The following is a 21816-nucleotide window of genomic DNA, read 5'->3' on the forward strand; positions in this document are numbered from 1 at the left end:
ACTCGGCGACAAGCCGGTGTGCAAAACAAAATATCCAAAGTTCACTTACATTTAAATCTCCTTTACACGGTTTTGATAAATCCAAAAAATATATAATGAAAAAAAGCTTCAATAACTAAGTCAAACCCCCCATTACATGTTGTGGACGTTTTGACTAATAAAAAAAAAAAAAAAAAAAGAAAGAGAAAAGAGACGCAAAGGGAGAACGTCCCTTCGACGACTCGGGGTCCTAGATGAGAAAAGAAAAAGACCGCCCGAACTCAGAGTTCGGAACGGTCGAACTCCCACACTCAGTGTCTAGGTTGATCCTGCAGACGAAGTGGAGGCCGTGGACCCGAGAGGTCGTCTGCCAGTGGTTCCTCCACCGCTACCTTGTCCAGTTCGGCACGCCAGAACTGGCGCCTTTCCCTCAGGGCGTCCAGTTTTTCCCTTGGAACTTCAATACCTCTCGACGCCAAGTCTTCTAGGAAAGCGCACGGGCCTTCAACCAAGTGCCTCTCGCGGAAAATCGGGACGGCCGACTCCAGGAAAGTGGCATACCGCCTTAACCTTTCTACGGAAGCTCGGTAGGCCCAGATATCCACGTTAAACGGGTACGCAGTATCTTCAAGAGGCTGACAGTCGGCCTCCAAGAGGACGGGCACCCCCATACTTTCCAGCAGTTCTAGGCACGCCGTTCGCGCGGCAAACAGCCCGGTCATACGCCACCTCTCCAAGTAGAAACCGTTGGAGATTAGTTCGTTCAGGACCCGAATGGTCCCGTCCAAACGATAAAGCCGACAGACCTCGGCCAATCTCCGGCGCCTCGCCATAAGGTGAGCCCCAGCCTATAGCGGCGAGCTCGATATCTTCGAAGTTCCTGACACACAGGACTCCCTTCTGCACCCGTCATGTCAACGTACGGGACAGGAGCGCAAACTCGGAACGTCTCTGCGCTCTCGTGGGTGGAGGAATTCTCCGAAGCTTTAGTTCGCCTCGAACTGCTCGCCGAAGCGGCTATCCTTTCCCGAGCCTGTCTTAGCCACGCTGATCGAGTAGTCACCATCTTTTCCTTTCAATGTTTTCAAAAATAATGGAAGTAGTTAGAATGATCTCCCAAACCCTCAATCCTATTTATACAGGATCGTGGGAAGTAACCGCCGCTAAACCCACCAATCAGAATGAAGCGTGATTTTCGCGTTTTCCCGAGAGAAATTCTCAAAGACCGCGCAACGCATTTAATGGGGCGCGTTCATTATTTCCAAAAAGAAAAAGGAAATTTTCATAATTTCCAAAAAAAAAAAAAAAAAAAAAAAAACGAACTACACACTTATAGGTATACCTTAGCCCGAGCCGGACTAAGTATCTATTAGCTCGTACGAACTTCACCCCTCGTTGACACCCTGGCCAGGTGATCAGCCTGTATAAAGACTTACTATTTTCAGGATAAGCCGAACCCAGAGTCGCCCCTGACCTTCCTGTGTAGGGATAAGCCGGACCCAGAGTATTTATTCCGCACCCGCTTTTTCTTTTTGGGGTAAGCCGAACCCAGAGTATTTATTTCGCACCCAAACTTTAGTTCAGATGGAACGGTTAGCCGAACCCAGAGGATATTTTCGCAGTCCGGCATCCGAGCTAGAGCGAAGGAGGTAAGCCGAGCCTAGTATCTCGCTCTCCGAATAAACACACTTTGTTAAACACTTCGTCACAAACTTTTGAGGCTCAAGTCGATGTTTTCTACTATCAATCAATAAAAATTGTCTATTATAAGCCGGGAGATGTCTCGCCTCTGACACATTTTTCAAATAATAAAACAATGACTAAATATAGAATAGAGCAGCAAAGCAAAATCTCTTATTAATTCCAAGCGAAATTCAAGTTCGCCCGTTATATTGCGGGTAGGTCTTATTGAATAATCAAATAAAGCATCTTAATTCCGAACCGGTGCGCCATTCGCAGCGATCTCTCGAATGCTCGACTTGAGTCGTTTCGGCATTGGCTATAGCAGCTGCAATCCGGTCTTTTCCCAATCCTCAGAACGAGTCTCCAGCGCCCTGGCCTTTTGTTCAGATTCGTCAAGCAAATCAGTGGTCCTTTTCCTTTTCGCTTTGAATAGAACAATTTCGGATTCCAGAGTCCTCAAGCGTCGATCGATTCTGCCCCTCTTCATATGAAAGTATTGAAGATCTTGAGTCAGTTCTTGGTGCGTACCCTCAATCTGCATACAGAAAATCAATAACCGGTTAATACGAGAGAGACAAGTTTCGATCGTTTACAAGGAAGGCAAAAAGAAAAAGAGGGTAGCAATTACCTGACGGAAAAAGGCGTCAGCCTCGGCAAGCTCGGCATCGGTTGCCCGCCGGTTAATGTAAAACGGCTTAACTTTGCCTGGAACGAAGTCACCAATTAAGGCAGGATGCATGTGCATTGGTTTCCGATCTGATTCACTTCGGCATTCATTGCAGTACGCAACAAGGCAGGGCAGCAAGTCAGCTATCTTGTCAAACCTATTCTCAATCCAATCTTTTGGGTGAGACTCCAGCATCTCGAGTTTGAGTAACAGATCTCGTTGTGCTTGTTCTGATGCGGCAAGACGGTTGGAATATTCCGCATGACGATCTTCCACCTCATGAAGAAATTCGATTAGTTCGCGTCTTTCCTCCGGTTTAACGCGGAACATCAACATCCAGGGAGCTCTGATGTTCGGGAAGTACGCCATCCCTCTTTCGATAGCTTCGGCATTCGAGAACGTTGGCACATCGTTGCCAACCAACGGGGATTCTACGCTGCTAACCGAGCTCGACATTGTTTTTGATTGAAAAGCTTTCTTGGATGTACGATCCGCGGGCAGCACTGGTTAGATTTATACAAGCCTTGGGAGGTAAACCTCTCAGGAAAATTGGGAACTTTCCATGCAAAATGGTAAGAATACAAATTTCTTGAAATTGTCAGTTTTCTTTTTTTTAACGAAAAGGAAAAATTCCGGCAAATAGGTTCCAAAAGAGAAAATGGGCCGAACAGGTCGGCAATGTTTTACAAGGGTACTCCGACCCACAAGGATTAACAAAAAGAAAAAGAAGTCATACACGGAAAACGATTTCAATTTTCAACGTCCAAGGCGCCGGACAGATCTGCTTGGAAACTCCCGGTGTTCGAACCGAATGGGTGTTCAACGGATTCCGGAGCCGCCATCTCCGGGGGGGGGGGGGAAATCCAAAACCGAGCTGGTCCGGTTACATAGTAAGGTCATTGTCATTCAGCTCGAGGACATCGATTGCCGTGACAGTCTTCTCGGCTTCGGCCTTTTTCTCGTCAATCTCCTTGATTCGCTCTTGAGGAATGACGGCCCCATTCTCAACCAAATATTGTACAGCTTCCTGTACTCCGGTGGCTTGGTTCAGCAGATCTTCTAGGGGGCGAACCTTCACTTGTTCGACTAGATAGGCCCTGACCTTGTCTAATCGGGTCTGCGCTTTCTTCGCTGTCCGCTCCACTTTCTCCCATCGATCCGTCCGAAGCCTTTTAACTTCGAAAGCGAGCTGCAACTTCAACCCGTCGCATGATTCCTGCAGCTCGGCTTTCTCTTCTTCTAGAGTAAGCGCTCGGGAGTTCAGTTCGCTAACTCTCAGTTCCGTGTTGGCAATGATGTCATCTTTCTCGGCAATGAGCGCCTCGAGTTCCTTGATCCTCGCGTCCTTAGCGTCACTGGCAGTTCGGATTTGCTCTACGCATTCCTTCACTTTTTCGAGCTCCGAACCCGAATTCTTGCTGGTTTTGACTTGCCTATCATATTTCTGAACCAGCGCATTCATCTTGGCGGCAGTCTGTGCATTCAAAGAATCTACGTCAATTTGAAGCTCCTTTGGAAAAATAAAACTTTAATAGGTTGATAGTAAGACGAACCATTAAGTGCGATTTAGCGATGTCGAGGAATGCTTGCTTGAATTCCAATTCGTCAGGTGACGGAAGAATTCGGTTGGAAATCTTCAGGGTCCGGAAAAGCTCACCCGAAGCCTCGCGAATGGTCACCAAGGGATAATCGCCGAAGTAATTATAGGCGAAGTGATTCGTCTTGTCATCCTTTCTTTCGAGGCGAAATCGATCGGCGGACTCCAGTCCGGCTTCATCGGCCGAACACTTGCGACTCGGTAACGGACGCGCATCGGTGGTTGGCTCGCCAATGATTTGTTTGTCTTTGTTCTTCTTCTTCCTCCTTTTAGATCCAGCTTCGGGTTGAGGAACGTCATGTTCTTCGTTCGGAGGATTGGCGTTTTCTAAAGCCAGAGGAAGGGCATTTTCCTCTACAATGTTGGATGGCTCGATATCCTCTCCGAGTGCCTGAATAGGGTCGGCGACCGTCTGGTCTGGGGTAGGATCAACTTCGGTTAGACCCTGGGACGGACCGATCTCGGCTTCAATGGCAGCTTGGGTGTCTCGGCAAACAATCTGGACGTCTTTTGCTTCCATGATGCGGCATCCGCCAGTTCGTCTTAGCGAACTGGCAAAACTTGGAAAATTTGTCCTGGCTTTGCCCATTGCTGTTTCGACGCGGATACGAGTGATTGAATCCCACTGACGATTGTTCCCGGTTAGCAGAGCGTCTCTGACGAGGATATAGTTCGGAGCTAGGCGCGTTGCACAAAACGGACGATCTGGAGGCAGAGACACGAAAAAGTTAAAAATGGTCAGAGGTCCCGAAGTCAATTAACATACTAGAAATATAAATCTACCAGGATTTTCATTCCACACTCTCCGGTGAAAACCCAACGGGTTAGCGAATGAATATTGGTCGACGCGGACGAAGAAGTATTGGTTCGTATACTTCGGGAATTTATTCACTCGTTTGCTGCGGAGGAAATTATGAGCCGGTCTCATGTTCACTTCCCAGCAATTCAAACTCTTCGATTGCTTGAAACTTGATAGCTGTTCGAAAGCTTGAACTCTAAGGTCGACTCCGACTTCGGCTGCTATGGTCAAGGCAGCCATAAAGTTACAAATGGCTCCGGGTACGAACTGCGAGATCGCTATCGTTCGTCTTTCGGCATAGATTGAAACCAACTCCGGGATTGGGAATATGAGGCGACACTCGGTAAAATAACCCTCGTATAAGCATACATACCCTTCCGGGGGGCTCCAGGGGCGTTGATCTTCTCGAGGAATTAAAATTGTGACGTTGCTATTGAATAAACCGCACGAGTTTAGCATATCGTTCACAGTTTTGGTCGAACTCGAACTCTTCTCGCCTCCAATCCGTCCTTCATGGTCAAACAAGGGGTCGATATCTTCGATTGAAAATCCCAAGGGTGCGAACCGATGTTCTTCTAGCGCGAATTCGTCCGAAGTCAGTTTGTTGGTCTCAGCCTCGTGACGAAATGACGATGGTAAGGTTGGATTCGCCTGAGAAGAAGAGGCTCCCGTTGAACAGCGAACCAGGTGAGGCGGGACTCCGGAAGCCGGTCTACTTGACTCCCCGATCTGCGCGGAGTGTTCAGGATTGAGAGTTCTTCGTTTGGATGTACGACGAATTAATTGCTCGCTTTCAGTTTCCGGTGAAGAGGCAGGTTTCGATGTGCTCTCCATTTCCTGAGTTCGGAGAGTGTGGAAGAAAAATAACAAAATGGAAGAGAGATCGGAGCAGGTTACCTGTTGCTGTTGGCGGAAAATGAGAAATGACGAGAGCATAAGCGTATTTATAGAGTCGAATGGGCGGCAACCCTACAAAAAGTAATGATGACCTACGCGACTCTTCAAAATTCCGAGCTAGCGGATGTGACGGAAACGACACGTGTCGTCCAGACGATATGCGGTGAGATGATTCGGAGATCTGAGTAGAATCAATTAAATCTTTATGGAATAGATCGGATATTCTCTTTCCATAGTTCAAAATATTCGAATTAAATCTCGAATATATTGAACTGGGGGGGGGACTAATTGTTGGTGCTGGATTCAGCACCCCCGACATACCGAGCTAAACCAGAAACATTAATTGAACATTTAACCGGGAATCCGGTTAGGGGATCAATTAGGTTATCAAGAGTCAGTTCGGGTGAGACGAAGTCTTGGAGAAGAAGAAACCGACCTCCACTTCGGTGCGATAAGGAAAGGTAATATATTGTGTGATCTCGAGACATGTATAAATAAGGGGAGACTTCTCCATTGTAATCCATCGAGTATCTAATACAATAATTGAGTTCTCCTTCCGCTCTTTACAAAAAACCCCAGTTCTTTTGAGTTCTTGTTCTTTACCCCTAATTTCAAGGTTTAGATCTATTTTCTAGAGAGATAGCTTTATTGAATTTGTTTCCCGCTTTAACAAATTCATTGTGGAAACCTAGTTTCTACAATTTTGTAGGCTTTCTTCGTGATCAAAGATTTATCTTGTGACTTCATTGGAGTGTTACGATTTAGTTCCTCATTAGGGATACCAAAAACTACAATTTCATTCACCGAATCAGCTTCTCAGTTTCTTTAATTGTACATCGTTTTGTAACATTGGACCCACGAATCATATTATAAGGTCGCATTCGACAAAAGACTCAACATACTTAAAGTCTTAAACTGCTTGTCCTAACAATTAGATCTTTGGATTTTACTTACATATTTTATTTTATTTTTCGGCTTCCACTACGTATTAATTTTATGCTAAAGTTTAGAGAAATATAAAAGATTCGTATCCTCAGGCCCAGCATAGACGAGACGCTTTGTCGTTTCACTTTGTTTTCCCACCCAAACCAGAACAACAAAATTTATTGAGACTTCCGAATTTTTTTCAAAAAGCCAAAAACAACAATTCATTTTATATCTTCACACACGAACAAGAATCGAACTATACAACTCGCTCTTGTCGCATTCGCATCTAAAAATTATCCGCGTTCAAATTTGATAATTCGGACCCTTTCAAGTTCCAAATATTGTTACCACAAGACAAGATATTAGAGTTTTGTACTTTATATATGTAGTAACTTTTTAAAGAAAGACTTCAACTCAACTCTCTCAAGTGGATTAGAACAGCTGAGGTGGCTTTCCCCATAAACCAAAGTGTTTATTTGTGAAATAAGGGTGATACTAATCATGTCCCTTGATTCATATATTTACTAACATTCTAATGGAAAGCAAACTATAGTGAAAAGGATCCGAACATAATTTATTACAATAGATCATATATAATGATGAAACGTATTCAGATATGATTCTCTATGATTAGCAGAAACAAGCTAAAGTAATCCTGGTTTTAACACAAAAGATGTTACATGTTGCCAAGGTCTTCTAGAGACTATATTATGGGTACAAGAAAATTTTCATGAAGGATCACATAAAAAGTGGCAATCACTGTTTAGTAGAATGTGTCCTAAGAGAGTTTAGTACAGTGTGTATTCGAAAACCTATCACCATAAAATCCGGGTGCCTCCCAAACTATTGAGGATTCCAATGGATATAAAGAGGGAGGAGAGTGAATATGAAGCAAACTCTAAAAGCAAGAAGTGAAAAGAGGACAAAAGCGAGTTAAACAGTAGAAAGCTAAAAGGAAACAGACATGGCCACTATCCTCTCGAAGTTTCAAAAGTACACAGAAACATTAAACATACCTGAATAATCCACTAGGTCCACTCCCTCCTTCTCTCTGTGTCTCTCTCTCTTGTCATTGAGCATCCATCCTTTTCATTTCATTGTCACTTGTTGTCATCTTCATCTACTCCGTGAATATTACAACAAGTTGTCGTTTCATCATACAAATAAAACCGGTCCCAGTTTCAGAAGATCTTTTTGAACTGCCAAGCTTTCTTTTGTCTTGTTCCCCCCCCCCACAACTCCTTTTCTTTGCCTTCATACAAAAGAGTCTTAAAAGTCTCCATGAGTTTAAAACTAGTGAATACTACTATACATATCCATTGACGGATTTGAAGGGATGGTTTCATAATTTTTTCTTACACATATATCCGCAATTGCATACACCACAGACCATACCATACAAAGACGAGTTGGGACCTATAAGAATCTGTCCACAGAGAAACAACGCATCCATCAATCATAGCGCAAAAATCAAGCATAGTAGTTCTAAACAAAAAGTTCATAAACTCACCAGGACGAAAAAACTCATTTGAAAGGCTTTTTGAATCAGGGCATGTCATTGGCATATATGATATGTATACTCCATGTTGAAGAACTTTTAAGCACATAAAAGGCACAAGACTGAGAGGACCAAAAATAAGAAGTTAATGCATGACAGAGAATAGAGATTGGTTTATTGAAGGAGAAAGCAGCCAAAAAAAAGTTTGATGTGAAGTGAAAGTTGCTCCTACAAAGGGATAAACACAGGTTTTAATTGGTGGAGTTCCAATCAGCTTCAAGTGTTCTGTTGTGTGTGGTGTGTCAGCAAACTAGACCTACCCATATCTCTCTCTCTCTCTCTCTCTCTCTCTTTCTCTCTCATCTTCTTACTACTTTTTTCCACTTATTACCAAACCCAAAAGCATTTGTAGCGAGTCTATTCTTTCCTTATATAGCATCAAACTTCTGCTCCCACTTCTGAGAAAAATCTAGGCTTTTATACTTTTTTCATAAGCAATTCCAGATATATAGCTATTGATCAGAGACAGAAGGTGAGAGAGCGAAAGAGACAATTGAAGGGAACAAAACCATCATCACCTGGAAATTTATATTCCTTCTTTGTCCCTCATGGATTCTTCCAGCGGAAAGCCAAGACCATCTGATTCTTCATGCATCGTTTCTGCATCCACCACTCTTCCATTTCCAACAAAGCTGAGCCTAGACAATTACAACATAGATGCAGAATCAGCACAAGCAGAAGAGACTTATGATCAAAAAGCAGGAGAGAAAGGTATAAGGCTTGACCTTAAGCTAGCAGGATATGATTCTAGTCAACCAGAGCTCAATCTCCTCGACTGCTTAGAGGCAAGTGTAGGCAATCCGAGTTTTAACGGGTCAAGTTCCACTGAGCAGAAGCTCTTCTCATGCAACTACTGTCAAAGAACATTCTACAGTTCACAGGCGCTTGGTGGTCACCAAAATGCACACAAAAGAGAGAGGACTTTGGCAAAGCGAGGGCAACGGATGGCATCAGCAGCAGCTTTCGGGCATCCATATGGTTTTGCTCCGTTCCCATTCCATGGACAGTACAGCAACAGATCCTTGGCTATTCAGGCGCACTCAATGAGTCACAAACCAAGTTCATATAACGTTTTTGGTGGTGAGTATGGTCAGATCAACTGGTCAAGGATACCACTCGTTCAGCAACCAGCCATAGGTAAACTACCTTCAACAGAGAATCATCATAATCATCATCAGATGATGATTGCTCCACCGTTGACTTCCACATGTGAAAACATGGGTAGGTTCGATGTAGGAAGGATTCCAGTAGAGTTTCCATCTCCCGAACTATGGCGGAGAGGTGGAGAATTGTTGAAGCCTGCTGAAGAAGAGCAGCAAAAGAACCTTGACTTGTCCCTTAAGCTCTGAGTTTTTTTCTTTTCTTTTTTGGGTTTGCTCTGAAACTGTTTTTCTCGAGCCAAGCCTCTGCTCGAGTTTCCTTTGTACTGGTTTTTTGTTGTTGTTGTCATTGATACCTTCACCAGTATTATCCAAGGGTTAGTACTCTTGTGAGTAAATTTTTTCTACTATGATGTACATCTTTCCACATGTCAACAAGTACAAGTTTTAAACTAAACATCAATGGATTGTAGACACCCAACCAGGCAACCACCATTAAGGATTTGGTGATGTTCCTAGAAACGAAGAGAAACTTGTTTAGCTTATAGAAGAAAGAGATTATATTGAGATCCATGAGAAGATTTGTTGTCAAGGAAACCTGAAAAAAGATATATTATAAAGTCACAGTTGGGATACCTAAAAGTAAGAAAAAACATTCTTTTATTGGAAAGTGGTTAACAAAACACAGAAAGAAAACAAAACAAATACTTATAAAATAAGAACTTGTTAATTTGTGTGATGATGACAAGAAGCAAAGAGTCCAGAAGAACAAACATAATTAACACACCAGATGATCCTAATAATGCAGCTAAATAACAAATCATGAAATAATCAAAAGAATCCAATGAAATCTTTGTGAGACCCCAAAATACTTGTGAACACTAGACAAAAGAGTGACTAGTCTTTGGCCTATAGGATGAATCTTCAGGCACTATCTACACAAAACATAAAAGAGAAAGTACAAAAGAACCATGTGCGTATGATACACAAAAGATGGGACAAGAGTCAAAACTATGAGACTTGATATAACTCTAATGGACTGAATCCAAACTTCTCTACACCAAGAAATCAAATAGAAGTATGTAAGTACACTTTCTTGCCCCAGTAAACATTTGAGGCACAGAACAGATCAACATGTTTGCTATCAGATACAAAACTGGCCACAACAAACCACAACAATAAAGGAATCAAAAACACCTTAATGAATAAAAACAAAGAAGAAACACCAAAGCAGACAATAACACATGTGGAATAAAAAGTCTAATGGAACCAAACCTCATTGATTAACTCATTGGGGGTCCATTTTCATCTTCTTGTATTACCACAAATCTGAACCCAAACAATACTCTTCAAATCTGAGTCACACACTTTCCTGAAAACACATAAGCAGAAATAAGCTGTAAGACACACAATTTTTTTGATGGATCATTTATGAGGCTGCCTGCTACTAAAATCCCATCCACACTCAAAAGAGATTCATTGAATCAGTATAGTTGAAAACGAATCTGTTAAGATGCAATGTACCGCATTGCCTTCTCAATACAACAATGCAATGTGCATAATATAAAGCGAGAGAGACGGATCAAATCCGAAATTTTTAGCAGCAGTAATGTCCAAGAAACTGATTAATACTTTGTACCCTTCACTAGAAAGTAGAAAGCATGAATATTAAAGGAAACTCCACCTTAGGTAAAAAACGTCAGACATGGATACCGAAGTTTCGCCGGAGACGACTTGAAGACTCATAGCTTCCGAGGGCCGATTCCATGAATGAGAGACTGAGAAGGTGATATAATCTCAGAAAGTTTGAAGGGCCCAATAAGTGGCCCATAATAGCTAATTATTAAAATAAGTTTTAGCCCATATACTTGCGAACGAGCTCATGTTTGTGAAAGGCTTTTTGTTTTTTGTTTTTTTCCCGCTACAAAAAGGCCTTTGGTGTCTGTTGTGGATTTACACTATTACCAAAGTAACAACACTCAAAACCGAGGATGATAAGTTTATTTGACAGTCTTCCTTTCAAATTTCAGCTAGTAATAACATCTATAAATATTTTCTAAAATAAATCAGAAATTTTATCCAATCTAATTTGACCATTAATAAATTCGTTAAAACCGACGTTGTAATAATTAAACCGATTGAAGAACCGAATCACAAAACCAGCAACTTAACAAATTTTAACAAATCAAATCAACAAGAATCGAGATTAAAAAAAATAAGGAAAAGACTTTTTATCATTGTTATGAATAAAGAAAGCTGTTCAACGATCAACACTTAGTAATGGAAATTACAGAAAGCAAAAGTAAAAAAAAAAAGAATCCAAACATTATCCTAAAACATCATCCATCATCATTCGTAATCTCTAAAAAAAAACTGAAGAAACTCTTAAGCACGCTCTCCACGAATTCTCCTAGCAAGTTGAATGTCCTTAGGCATGATTGTAACCCTTTTAGCGTGAATTGCGCAGAGATTGGTATCTTCAAACAAACCAACTAGGTATGCCTCAGCCGCCTCCTGAAGAGCTAACACAGCGTGACTCTGGAACCTCAGATCCGTCTGCAAAATGTAAAAAACCTAATTAGCCAAAAACCCTAATTCCACCTAAACGAATGTTTCCACCTAATTCAGCAGCTAACCTAAAAACTAATGAGAAATCAAAGAGTAGTATGATGAATAATATACCTTGAAGTCCTGAGCAATCTCACGAACAAGACGCTGGAAGGGAAGCTTGCGGATCAACAATTCAGTACTCTTCTGGTACTTACGAATCTCACGAAGAGCCACGGTTCCTGGACGGTAACGGTGTGGCTTCTTGACTCCTCCGGTGGTTGGCGCTGATTTCCTCGCCGCCTGTATTTACCAAAAAAAAAAAAAAAAAAATCACCCAAAATTAGTAAACCCTAGATCCCCAATTCAACCAATTCCGTCAAGATTCAATTCCAGATCAGAAAACCTCAAAATTCCATCGATTTCACTAGTAAGAAAGATTCATAGACTCAAAAACTCAAAATCGATTCAGAAAACGCAAGATTCAATCCCCCAAATTCGACAAAACCAAACCCTAGATATACAATTTAACCGTACAGAAATCAAAGAATGGAAGAAGAACAAACCTTGGTGGCAAGCTGTTTCCTGGGAGCTTTACCTCCGGTGGATTTCCTAGCGGTTTGCTTTGTACGAGCCATCGTTCTCTTTCTTCTTCGAAGTTGCGGAAAAAAAAAAACTCTTAGAGAGGATTTGCTAATGAATCTAAAGAAAGAGAGTTTTTGTTTTTTTTTGTTTGCTTTGTGTTGTTGTGTGTGGGAATAGTAAAAGGTTAATTATGAATGTATATATAGGTGAATGTTTTAGTCGGTTAATCTTAGGAAGATAAACATAATGACATTAATCTTTACTTTTTCGACGGTCAAGATTACGTCGATCAGAGAGAAAGCTGATGTTGGCGATCCGCGTCTTTGTTTCTTATTGGTTTAATTCTTATGCGGATCGATGACGTGGACATTTGTGTTTCTTTTCTACGTTCGATTCCGAAGTAAGTAATGACAAAAACCAAGTGTTAAAGTTAAACGATGATCTGATCTGCTTGTTTTGGTAATTAGCGATGATGGGCCAATTCGTATATCTTGGTGTGGGTGTAGCATTGTGTTCAGGCCCAACTAATGAGGCATTGAGAGAGTTCGAAAGCGGTTTTTTTCGATAACCGGGTTCAACCGCTCCTAACCGATATCCGGAAATTGATTGGATTTTTAATTTTACCGATATCCGCTCTTATAAAACGTCAAGTTTGACAAAAAGGAAATACATAATCTCACAACTAAAACTTTATCTAAGTTATGAAGAACCCTTAATAGGTGTTAAAGATGTCTAAATTAAAGACATATAAATCAAAAGATTTCATTTTCCACGCACCATACTCGTAATACTCCTATCATATGTCTCCTCGATCTCATGTAACTGTAGAGACCTTCGAATAGAATAAAATATTTTCCTTACCTTACTAAATAGACATAAAGATACAAGTTAGAGTTAAGTCTTCCTAAATATGCTTTTTATAAAGTGTGATTGCAAACTTTTAACAGAATATATGTAATTTTTGTGTTTTACTTGTATAATAATCCCAATAACCTTTACTAAAAATTTCTTTTCTAAAAAAGAACGATTCAGTGGAGAGTTAACGAATTCACTAATTCCAAAGTTATACGTGGAAAGCTAAATGTAATGCCAAACCATTATTATTCAAGTAACAAGTTTACCCTTCTTCTTACGGCCAATTACACCTTATTTGACTTAATTACTTATTTTGAAATACGAAGATCACGTTATTGTCTCTATCCATATAACGAAATGTAATTAGGCAACCAAGTTTTTCTCCTTTCTTTTTGGTAAGGAGATGACCAAGTTATATGCTTCTTATCTATCTAGTTATAATATGTGAATAGTTATATGGATATTAGTCTTGGTTCATAATCATCAAATTGCATCACACAAATATACTAATCGATGGTTGGGTATACTTTGTAACACACAAATTTTAAGTGATTGGTCCCAATAAAAGCTCATATATTCATATACATTCAAGTTGAGCATATAAACATGGTGCACGAGGGCAAAAAACATGCAGTCCAATGTCCATCGATTCGATCTCTAGTACTTCTTTTTATATACCAAAATATATACTTAAAAATATTTCAACCGATCGAATACAATAATACTGTAATAGCTGCAGAAGTATTAATGGGGGAAATTAATAAGAGAAGATCCCTAGAACACAACAAGTAAGGGTTAGTATGTAACCAATGGGGAATGTATCTAAGCGCTGCCATAACATGCACTTAGTGACTTAGATTGGCCCAACTTTATACATTTGAATACATATATTTTATAATCTTTATATAAATCATATTTACTTGAAATATATTGACTTAATTTCAATTTAATAACTTGAGTTAAATCAATATTAAAAATTGAAAATATTATAAGCAAATCACCCCACATGCAGTATATGTGATATGTATGAAAGAAGATAGGAGCCTAAGATCTTGATCATATTGACCATCCAATGTATGTTTTTGCTTTATCAGTTTACTTTAAGGTGATATATATATATATATATATACTTGTTTCTGTAATCTATTGTGTGGACTATCTAGCTGACAATAGTTTTTCTCCCATGGAGATAGTATGATCGGACGATAATATTGAGAGACGATCACATTTTCCTCAAATATGAACCGATAAGTATTTTTGGGTTCTTCTAGTTGCTTATAACTGGAGTTGAGAAGTTAGCGCACATGGGGGCGTGGACACATTCGTAAACTACAAAAATTAATGCTTTGGTACGCCGCATTACATTATTGTTTGTTTCTTATAAAATACTTATAACTTGTCTTTAGAAAATGAATTAAATTGATTTGCCTCTGGTAACATAATCTTTACAACAGAAATTTATGTTTTGACTATACAACTCGAATATACAATTTAAATTGCATTTGTTTTAGTATATTTCCTCCCTTTTCCAGCTATGCATGTGATGGGTTTCATTTCTTTCTGTCGCTTAACTAATTTTAAACCCCATACTTCCGTGCGCTGAATTTTTTTTTTAAAAAGACATTAATTAAAATTTGTATATAAGTTTCTCTTGAACATTGTTTATTGTTTTAGTTTGAAGATTTGAAAGCTTTGACCCTAGAGCGGCGGTTGTAGCCACGCCTTTGCTGGTACGAGCACGAACTAATGCGTCTCTTAGAAAAATTATATTTCAAATGGGATTGTTTATAAAAACAATGATTTGCTATCATCTCTTGCTCGGTAATATGGCTGCCTTTTACATGCAGTTGCCAGTTATCGAATCATTTGCTATCATCTCTTGTTTATAATAGATTTGCTATCATCTCTTGACGTCGCCTCCATAAACCAAACATTTTGCTGGTCATCTATTATATCATCTATGTTACTTGTTTACCTCAATGTGAAAAGACTTTGATTATACATCAAACAAACAAGATGATGAACATAAAAACATTCATACCAAAAAAGAAGAAGATGATGAATACAAATATAGAAATGACTCGTCTGTCAAAAAAAAAAAAAAAAGATTGAAATGACTCTTTGTGTCTCTAAATCACAAGGTGGTGTTTTAAAGTCGTTCCAAAGGACTGGTCTTCTTTTTCCAACACTCCTCCTTTGTTTACATCAGCCACCACTACATGCTCTTATTTCCCTACCATATATCACTACAAATCACCTCAATTTTGTAATAAACGTGTCTTTTTCTAACTACAAGTATTGATTTATTTTAACTAGGACTACTAATCATGACAAATTCATTCAATTAATACCAAGCAATTTTTCTTGTCTCTAATGACTGCCAGTTTAGCATGTTTTTCCATAATAGTCTCTCATTAGCATATTTAATTTTAAAAAAATCTATAGCTTGGATTTTATACGAACCAATCAACCACTAAAATTCACATGTCGAATCCATCATAAATCAGACATATCCAATGTATCAAGAAGAAAAAAACACACAAGATCTTTAATGTTCCTCCTCAAGAATCGTATCTCATATAATCTCTGCTAACAAAAAATAGTTTAACTAATCTCCCGAATAATTAATCTAATCCACAATCACAACACTAATCCTGTTTTCATCCAACGCAAGAAGCCAAAAAAGTAAGAACCAACGTGGCAATATCGTAATTAACTCGAAACCACAAGGGCAATATGTTACTCCCTCTACTATATAAACCTCGTCCCTCCCAAAAAGCTCTCAAATCTCTCCTCTGCTTTCACATTCTCTCTGTTTTCTTCTCACACTCTCTCCTCAAGAAAGATTACACCACAAAGCTAAAAAGCTTGAGTAATCGGAGAAAATGGCTGGAGCAATCGGGAAATGCTGCAAGATCCGTCACATAGTGAAGCTGAGGCAGATGCTCCGGCAATGGCGAAGCAAGGCGAGAATGTCGTCATCTGTCAGACGATGTGTACCGTCGGATGTGCCGTCAGGACACGTGGCGGTCTACGTAGGGAGCAGCTGCAGGAGATTTGTGGTGCGCGCGACGTATCTAAACCACCCGATTCTCGTGAATCTCTTGGTTAAGGCTAAAGAGGAGTTCGGTTTTGCTAATCAGGGTCCGTTGGTTATCCCATGTGAAGAATCGGTTTTCGAGGAATCGATCCGGTTTATAACCCGGTCAAGTCGGTTTACTTGTACCGAAGATTTGAAAAAGAGCCGTCACGGTGGTGTTAGGAGCAAGCTGGATTTGTTGATGGAGTCTCGGCCGTTGCTTCATGGCGTCTCCGAGAAGGCTTTCATCTGGTGACTCGGAAGTGAGTGGATTTGACCCGGTTTGAACCGGGTTCTGGTTAAGTGATTTGGGTACGCGGTAACGGATAGACAGGAGATGGCCGTGAAAGGTGGGGTGAATAATTTCACCTGAGTCGTCCCGGTTCGAATCCGAGTTATTTATTGAATTATTAAATTATTATTGTTACCTCTCATTATTTACTTATTTTTAAAAATCGACCATGACGATATGTATTAGTGTTGTCGTTGTGTCATTACGAAAACAAATTTAATTTATTTGTGGTCTTTACATTTATTTTCATCATTTTTACACACAAATTTCATTTGGTTAATTCATCTATATTTTTACAGTTGTAACTTTTATCATGCTACAAATATAATTTCATTCTTTAAAATCTGGTAGGTTTTTTTTTAACGCTTTAAACAAATTAAAACCAAATTAAAATATAAAAAGATAAGTAATCAATTGGGTAAACATAAAATTAAAATTTCACTCTCTCCTTTTTGGTTCATTTTGCATTTTTTTTTTAATTGAATAAAAATGTAATAATATACATTAATCTATACTTTAAATCCACACTTTACTACTATTATTTTCTATTCAATTTTATTCAAATACACTATAAATTATAATTGTAATTCCTCTAATCTCTTGAAATCCTATAAATAATCATTCTCACATCATCATCCACCATAACTCAAATTCTAAATTATATTTGTTTTTTTTATGTTCTTGCATGGGTTCTACACTCATGGTAAGAGTATAATTATGCATTTTGTAAAATATATCTTCTATTTTGTTCAATTTTATTTCTTTGTTTTTATCTATTTTTCCTACATTCTTTGTCTTTTTATTATTTTTAATTTTCAATTACATACTGGTGGCTGTATAAATAATTATCAATGCAGATTTAACAATACTAATTTCAATCAAACTCTAATGAGGAAATTAAACTTAAGAAATCATTTTCATTTATGTATATTTGTTTTATTTTTTTAAAGTATGCAATGTTTTAACAAAATCAACTATTATAATAGAATTATTTAATCAAAATTTTTAACTCTCTCTTATCTCCAAAAGATTTGTAATACATTTTTTGTACACTCATCATTATATTTAGTTCTTGTGATCCAAAATATAATTATATAAAGAGCATTATAATATTTATTAAATTCAAAATTTTATTATTTAATGATTTTCTATATAAAAAACAATTTGATATTCCATTTCCAAAATGTACTACAAAGAGGATATCATTAAAATTTAACCTATCAATATAGCTTAAATTAAGGTGAATATAAAAGAGATTAAAAAATAAATTAATCTTTGAAAATCTTTATTGCATTTCATATAATTTTATAGGAAGTTTATATTTAATTAATACTTAAAGAATAATTTTGGAATTCATTTATTAAATGTTTTAGGTAAATTTTGAATATCATAGTAAATTTTTCTTTTTATCATTAACTATATATTTTTAAAATAAGTGGTATATTTTGATATTGTATGATTTGAATAAACAAAGTCTACTATTGACATTTAAAAATTTTGTTTGTTATATATGTATTTTTAGGAAGAATTTCAAAAATACATATTTTTCAATACCATTTTTCAGCAACACCATTTTAAAAAACTTTATTAAATAAATCTTAGCTGAAAATTCTTATAATTTTATGATTATTAAAACTAAAATGAAATTAACATAACTAATAACTAGTACAACAATCTGTGCATATGTGTGAGATTCTATAAAATAAAAACTTACACCAGACACAATTGTTCATATAAAATTTAGATTCTTTTTTTGTTTGCAAGATTGTCGTGAGAGATTTAACCTAAAAGACGATCTAGCATAAACTGTCAATTCGATTTTTGAGACTTAAATATATAATCCCGAGTCATTTAAGTATTAGCCGTAGCTCTAATTGTAAATTTAATGTCGTAAAATTTCTATTGCAATTTGCAAAATACTTGTTAGAACTGGATTTGATGATTTAAATTTTAAAGCCCAAATCGGATAAGAAAATAGACTGGCCGACAGCCCGATACGGACCAGTCTGGCCCATGAGAACAGGCAAAAAAACTAATGTCAACCACTCCGAGAAAAAGCAATCATGATAAATAAAAAGGTCCTCGAGAAAATCCTAGAGTATGCGGTATAAGAAAAAGCGCATAAAAATCTATAAACATGTTCTTATACTAGTTAACATTCTTTGCAACTTGTAGTTACAAACGAATGATGATGAAATAAAGTGGTTATAGTAACGTAAAATTCGTAATACGATGTGTGGAAAAAGCAGAAGAATAGGGAGGGACACAAATGGGACCCCTAGTTCACATGTTACAATGGTGCTTTGTCGGAAAAACATGAAATATTTCCCAAAAAGTGCTCTCTCTCTCTCTTTTCCCTTTCTTCTTCTGCATCTCTCACCTCACGCCACACGCCAAATTATAAAAACGCATCTTCCCCCTTAACTACAATTTTATTCCAATCACACCTGTTCTTTTATTAATTGACACTCTCACACCCTACAGAGAACAGTCAGAAATCTCCATTTCCTTGGCTGGTTCCCTAACGTTTACGAAAATGTATAAGTGGAACCATTGTAAAGTATTGAAAATGGACCACCACAAAAAAATAAAGATAGAGACATGTTCTCCCAAATCCGGAGCTTAATTGGACTATTATCCAAAGCCACCGAGTTAGTCAACATATGACAACCAATCTTCTCAACTAATACAACAAGACACCACCATACGTTACCAAGCTTTTTTCACCATATTATATAGTACACTCCAACTTCTTGAAACTAAAACAATAGAATCCAATGTTGAAATTAGTAGTCATCATAATTCATAACTTAAAAAAAGGTATACGAAAAATTGAATTTAATATAAAAAAATTTACTCCAATATTTTTTAATATTCTCGTCCGTGATTTCAGATTGGAAAATAATGTAAAAAAAATAAAAACACAATTATTTGACCGAAACAGTAACTTTCTTTTTTCCCCCTCAAAAAAATTAACCTCACTTAATCCAAGCGTAAACCAGTAACGAGAATCCAAGACCATTGCCGGAACCAGTACCAGACGAACCTCCACCACCGTACTCAGCCTCATCAGCACTACTAGCCCACTCCATCACCGACGAGCTACAAGCAGACGAAGCCGAAGACATTGAAATCGAAGACGACGACGAACTCCTCTTACTCTTCACAAACCTCTTCCTCATCTTCCTCCACTCCACAATCCCTTTAATCCCCAAACTACTCCCACACTGCTTCGGCTTTTTCCACAAAACGACACCGTTTCGATTTCTCTCATTCTCCTCTTCTTCTTCTTCTTTCCTCTTCGTTTCGCAAACCTCATCCGCTTCTGGATCACTCTCGAATCTAAACATAAACACCGCATGTCCTCCTCCACCACCGTCGCCGGAATTTTTACTCTGAAACAACCAATTGTAAACATCCCAAGAGATCTGAACGTTAACACCATCGATTTCAACTTTCTCATTCCCTCTAAACTTCCATCTAAGCCTCTTGATCTGAAGAACCAGTTTCGAATCGACGCTAAAACAGAGCTTAGCGTCTTCATCAACACGGCAATCAATAGAAATCTCTCTGTTCTTCCCACCAAACCTCGCCTTCGTCGTGAAAACCCTAGCTCCGAACACATGCTCTTTCCTCAACAGAAGAGCTTGAGGATTCGTCGGAGGCTTCGCCGATTTAGCACGAGCGTAAGCTTCTTTGACTGAGTCTCCGACTAATAGCCCCATCTCTCCGTCGACGACTACGGCGATGTAGAATCCGTATCTAGGTTCGGATCCGGATTCGAATTTGGCTTTGGTCAAGTCCCAGAAGACTTGGATTTTGGGAGAAACGAATCTGGATCCGCGTTTTTTCCAGAAAGCTAATGTGTTTAAGTTGAGGTGGAAAGAGACGGCGGAGGAGAGGGAGAGATCGGCGGAGGAGAAAGAGAGCGGTGAAGAGTGGTTGTAGTAGTCTTGTGAGTGGAGGAAGAGATTCACAGAGTGACCTCCTAAGAAAGTTCGAGACCATGTTAGATAGAACACGCCGTGGTCTGTTTGGTATAAGCAAGTTGTGAGATTCGGATCTCCGGATGATAAAGGAGACGGTGATTGTGACGACGGTGGTGGCGGCGGTTGACTGTGATGATCGGTGGTAGGGCGGAGCCAAGACGGAGACATTTTTTTTTTTTTTTGTGTTTTCTGATTTTGGGGGAAGAATTTAAGAGAGAGAGAGAAAGAGAGAGAGATTTACGGGAGTTGTGTTTTTGGTTTTAATTTTTTAAAAGGGGAATTATATATAATAAGATTGTTAAAAAATGTTCATAAAATGGAAAGTTTTATAATAATAATGTTTGGCTCGAATCATACGTAAAACAATGTGGATGAGGATTGATAGAGACATAAGCTTTAGAAGAATTATACGAAAACTTGTATACTTGGGCATGAAGAACTGACTTTGTCAACTTAACTTTTTTATATATATGGAGACATGATTTTTTAGAAATACTATTTACGTTTTTAAAAAACAAAAATCAAGAACAATTTAGCCAAGATTAGGAGGTAACATACTAGTAAAAAGGCGTGTGTTGTGTGTAAAGTATACTACTCCGTATTAAACATCATTAACTGCTCGATTCTGAGGAAACACGTTATGATAACAGCCTTGCACACAGCACACTTGAAGGTTCATTGGAGAACATAATCAATTGATAGATGTTGTTGGGTCAATTATCCCTTATATATTAAAAGAGAAACATTTGGGTGAAAAAACTGATGTGTCAGCATTATAGAGTTCAGTGTACCATTTAGCAAAATTCCCTCAATTTTTCTAATTAATTACATTTTTGTACTATTGTATTTATTGGCAATTTTTTTTAAGAAAGTCCATAAACGAAAATCCTTCCCATGAATACATTTGATCTTATAAATACATTCTTTCAGCGTGATAGCCAGAGCCAAAAAAAAAATATTAAACAAAAAAAAGACAATATATATTATCTAATTTTGACTCATAGGCTGTTTGATATTTTCTGCCCAAAAAAAAAAAGACTGTTTGATATTTAAGGAAAATTTCGCCTAAAATATATTTTATTAATATTAATTAAGTATAACTTTAAATATATTTTATATTAGAAAAAATAATTTATTGAAATGCATCGGATCTCACAAATACAACCGAGAGGATGCAAAGACATTTTGCGGCTCAAAATATTTAAAGCCGTTGCGGGATGGCTTAGCGGACGGGTTTGACAATTTTATTTAAATTATCCGGT

General features: G+C 38.3%; 4 protein-coding genes, 1 long non-coding RNA gene and 1 pseudogene across 6 annotated transcripts; 2 read left to right on the plus strand and 4 right to left on the minus strand.

Moving 5' to 3' along the window:
• Nucleotides 1-3212: 3212 nt before the first annotated feature.
• LOC147918458 (meiosis-specific protein ASY2-like) lies at nucleotides 3213-5559 on the minus strand. Its single transcript, XM_087505809.1, has 3 exons — nucleotides 4710-5559; nucleotides 3883-4631; nucleotides 3213-3839 (listed from the first exon to the last, which is right to left on the minus strand). Exons 1-3 carry the CDS (start codon nucleotides 5557-5559, stop codon nucleotides 3213-3215), a joined length of 2226 nt encoding a protein of 741 aa, XP_087361935.1.
• Nucleotides 5560-7122: 1563 nt separating this feature from the next.
• On the minus strand, nucleotides 7123-8199 carry LOC147918459 (uncharacterized). Its single transcript, XR_015592779.1, has 4 exons — nucleotides 8060-8199; nucleotides 7909-7975; nucleotides 7566-7801; nucleotides 7123-7447 (listed from the first exon to the last, which is right to left on the minus strand). It is a non-coding gene; the product is annotated as an uncharacterized LOC147918459 (long non-coding RNA).
• Nucleotides 8200-8308: 109 nt separating this feature from the next.
• LOC104769310 (zinc finger protein 3 pseudogene) lies at nucleotides 8309-9664 on the plus strand (annotated as a pseudogene). Its single transcript, XR_015592778.1, has one exon. The product of XR_015592778.1 is annotated as a zinc finger protein 3 pseudogene (transcript).
• Nucleotides 9665-11423: 1759 nt separating this feature from the next.
• LOC104769312 (histone H3.3) lies at nucleotides 11424-12658 on the minus strand. Its single transcript, XM_010493486.3, has 3 exons — nucleotides 12321-12658; nucleotides 11890-12057; nucleotides 11424-11763 (listed from the first exon to the last, which is right to left on the minus strand). Exons 1-3 carry the CDS (start codon nucleotides 12390-12392, stop codon nucleotides 11593-11595), a joined length of 411 nt encoding a protein of 136 aa, XP_010491788.1. The 5' UTR covers nucleotides 12393-12658; the 3' UTR covers nucleotides 11424-11592.
• Nucleotides 12659-15994: 3336 nt separating this feature from the next.
• LOC104769313 (auxin-induced protein 6B-like) lies at nucleotides 15995-16806 on the plus strand. The gene has a single exon (XM_010493487.2). The coding sequence runs from the start codon at nucleotides 16080-16082 to the stop codon at nucleotides 16527-16529; it is 450 nt and encodes a 149-aa protein (XP_010491789.2). The 5' UTR covers nucleotides 15995-16079; the 3' UTR covers nucleotides 16530-16806.
• A 2582-nt stretch (nucleotides 16807-19388) lies between these two features.
• Nucleotides 19389-20911, minus strand: LOC104769314 (uncharacterized). The gene has a single exon (XM_010493488.2). It carries the CDS (start codon nucleotides 20720-20722, stop codon nucleotides 19544-19546), a length of 1179 nt encoding a protein of 392 aa, XP_010491790.2. The 5' UTR covers nucleotides 20723-20911; the 3' UTR covers nucleotides 19389-19543.
• Between the last annotated feature and the right edge of the window lie 905 nt (nucleotides 20912-21816).

This window comes from Camelina sativa, chromosome 20 (genome assembly GCF_030686135.1).
Source record: "Camelina sativa cultivar CO46 ecotype springtype chromosome 20, ASM3068613v1".
In the NCBI taxonomy this organism is placed as follows: Eukaryota; Viridiplantae; Streptophyta; class Magnoliopsida; order Brassicales; family Brassicaceae; genus Camelina; species Camelina sativa.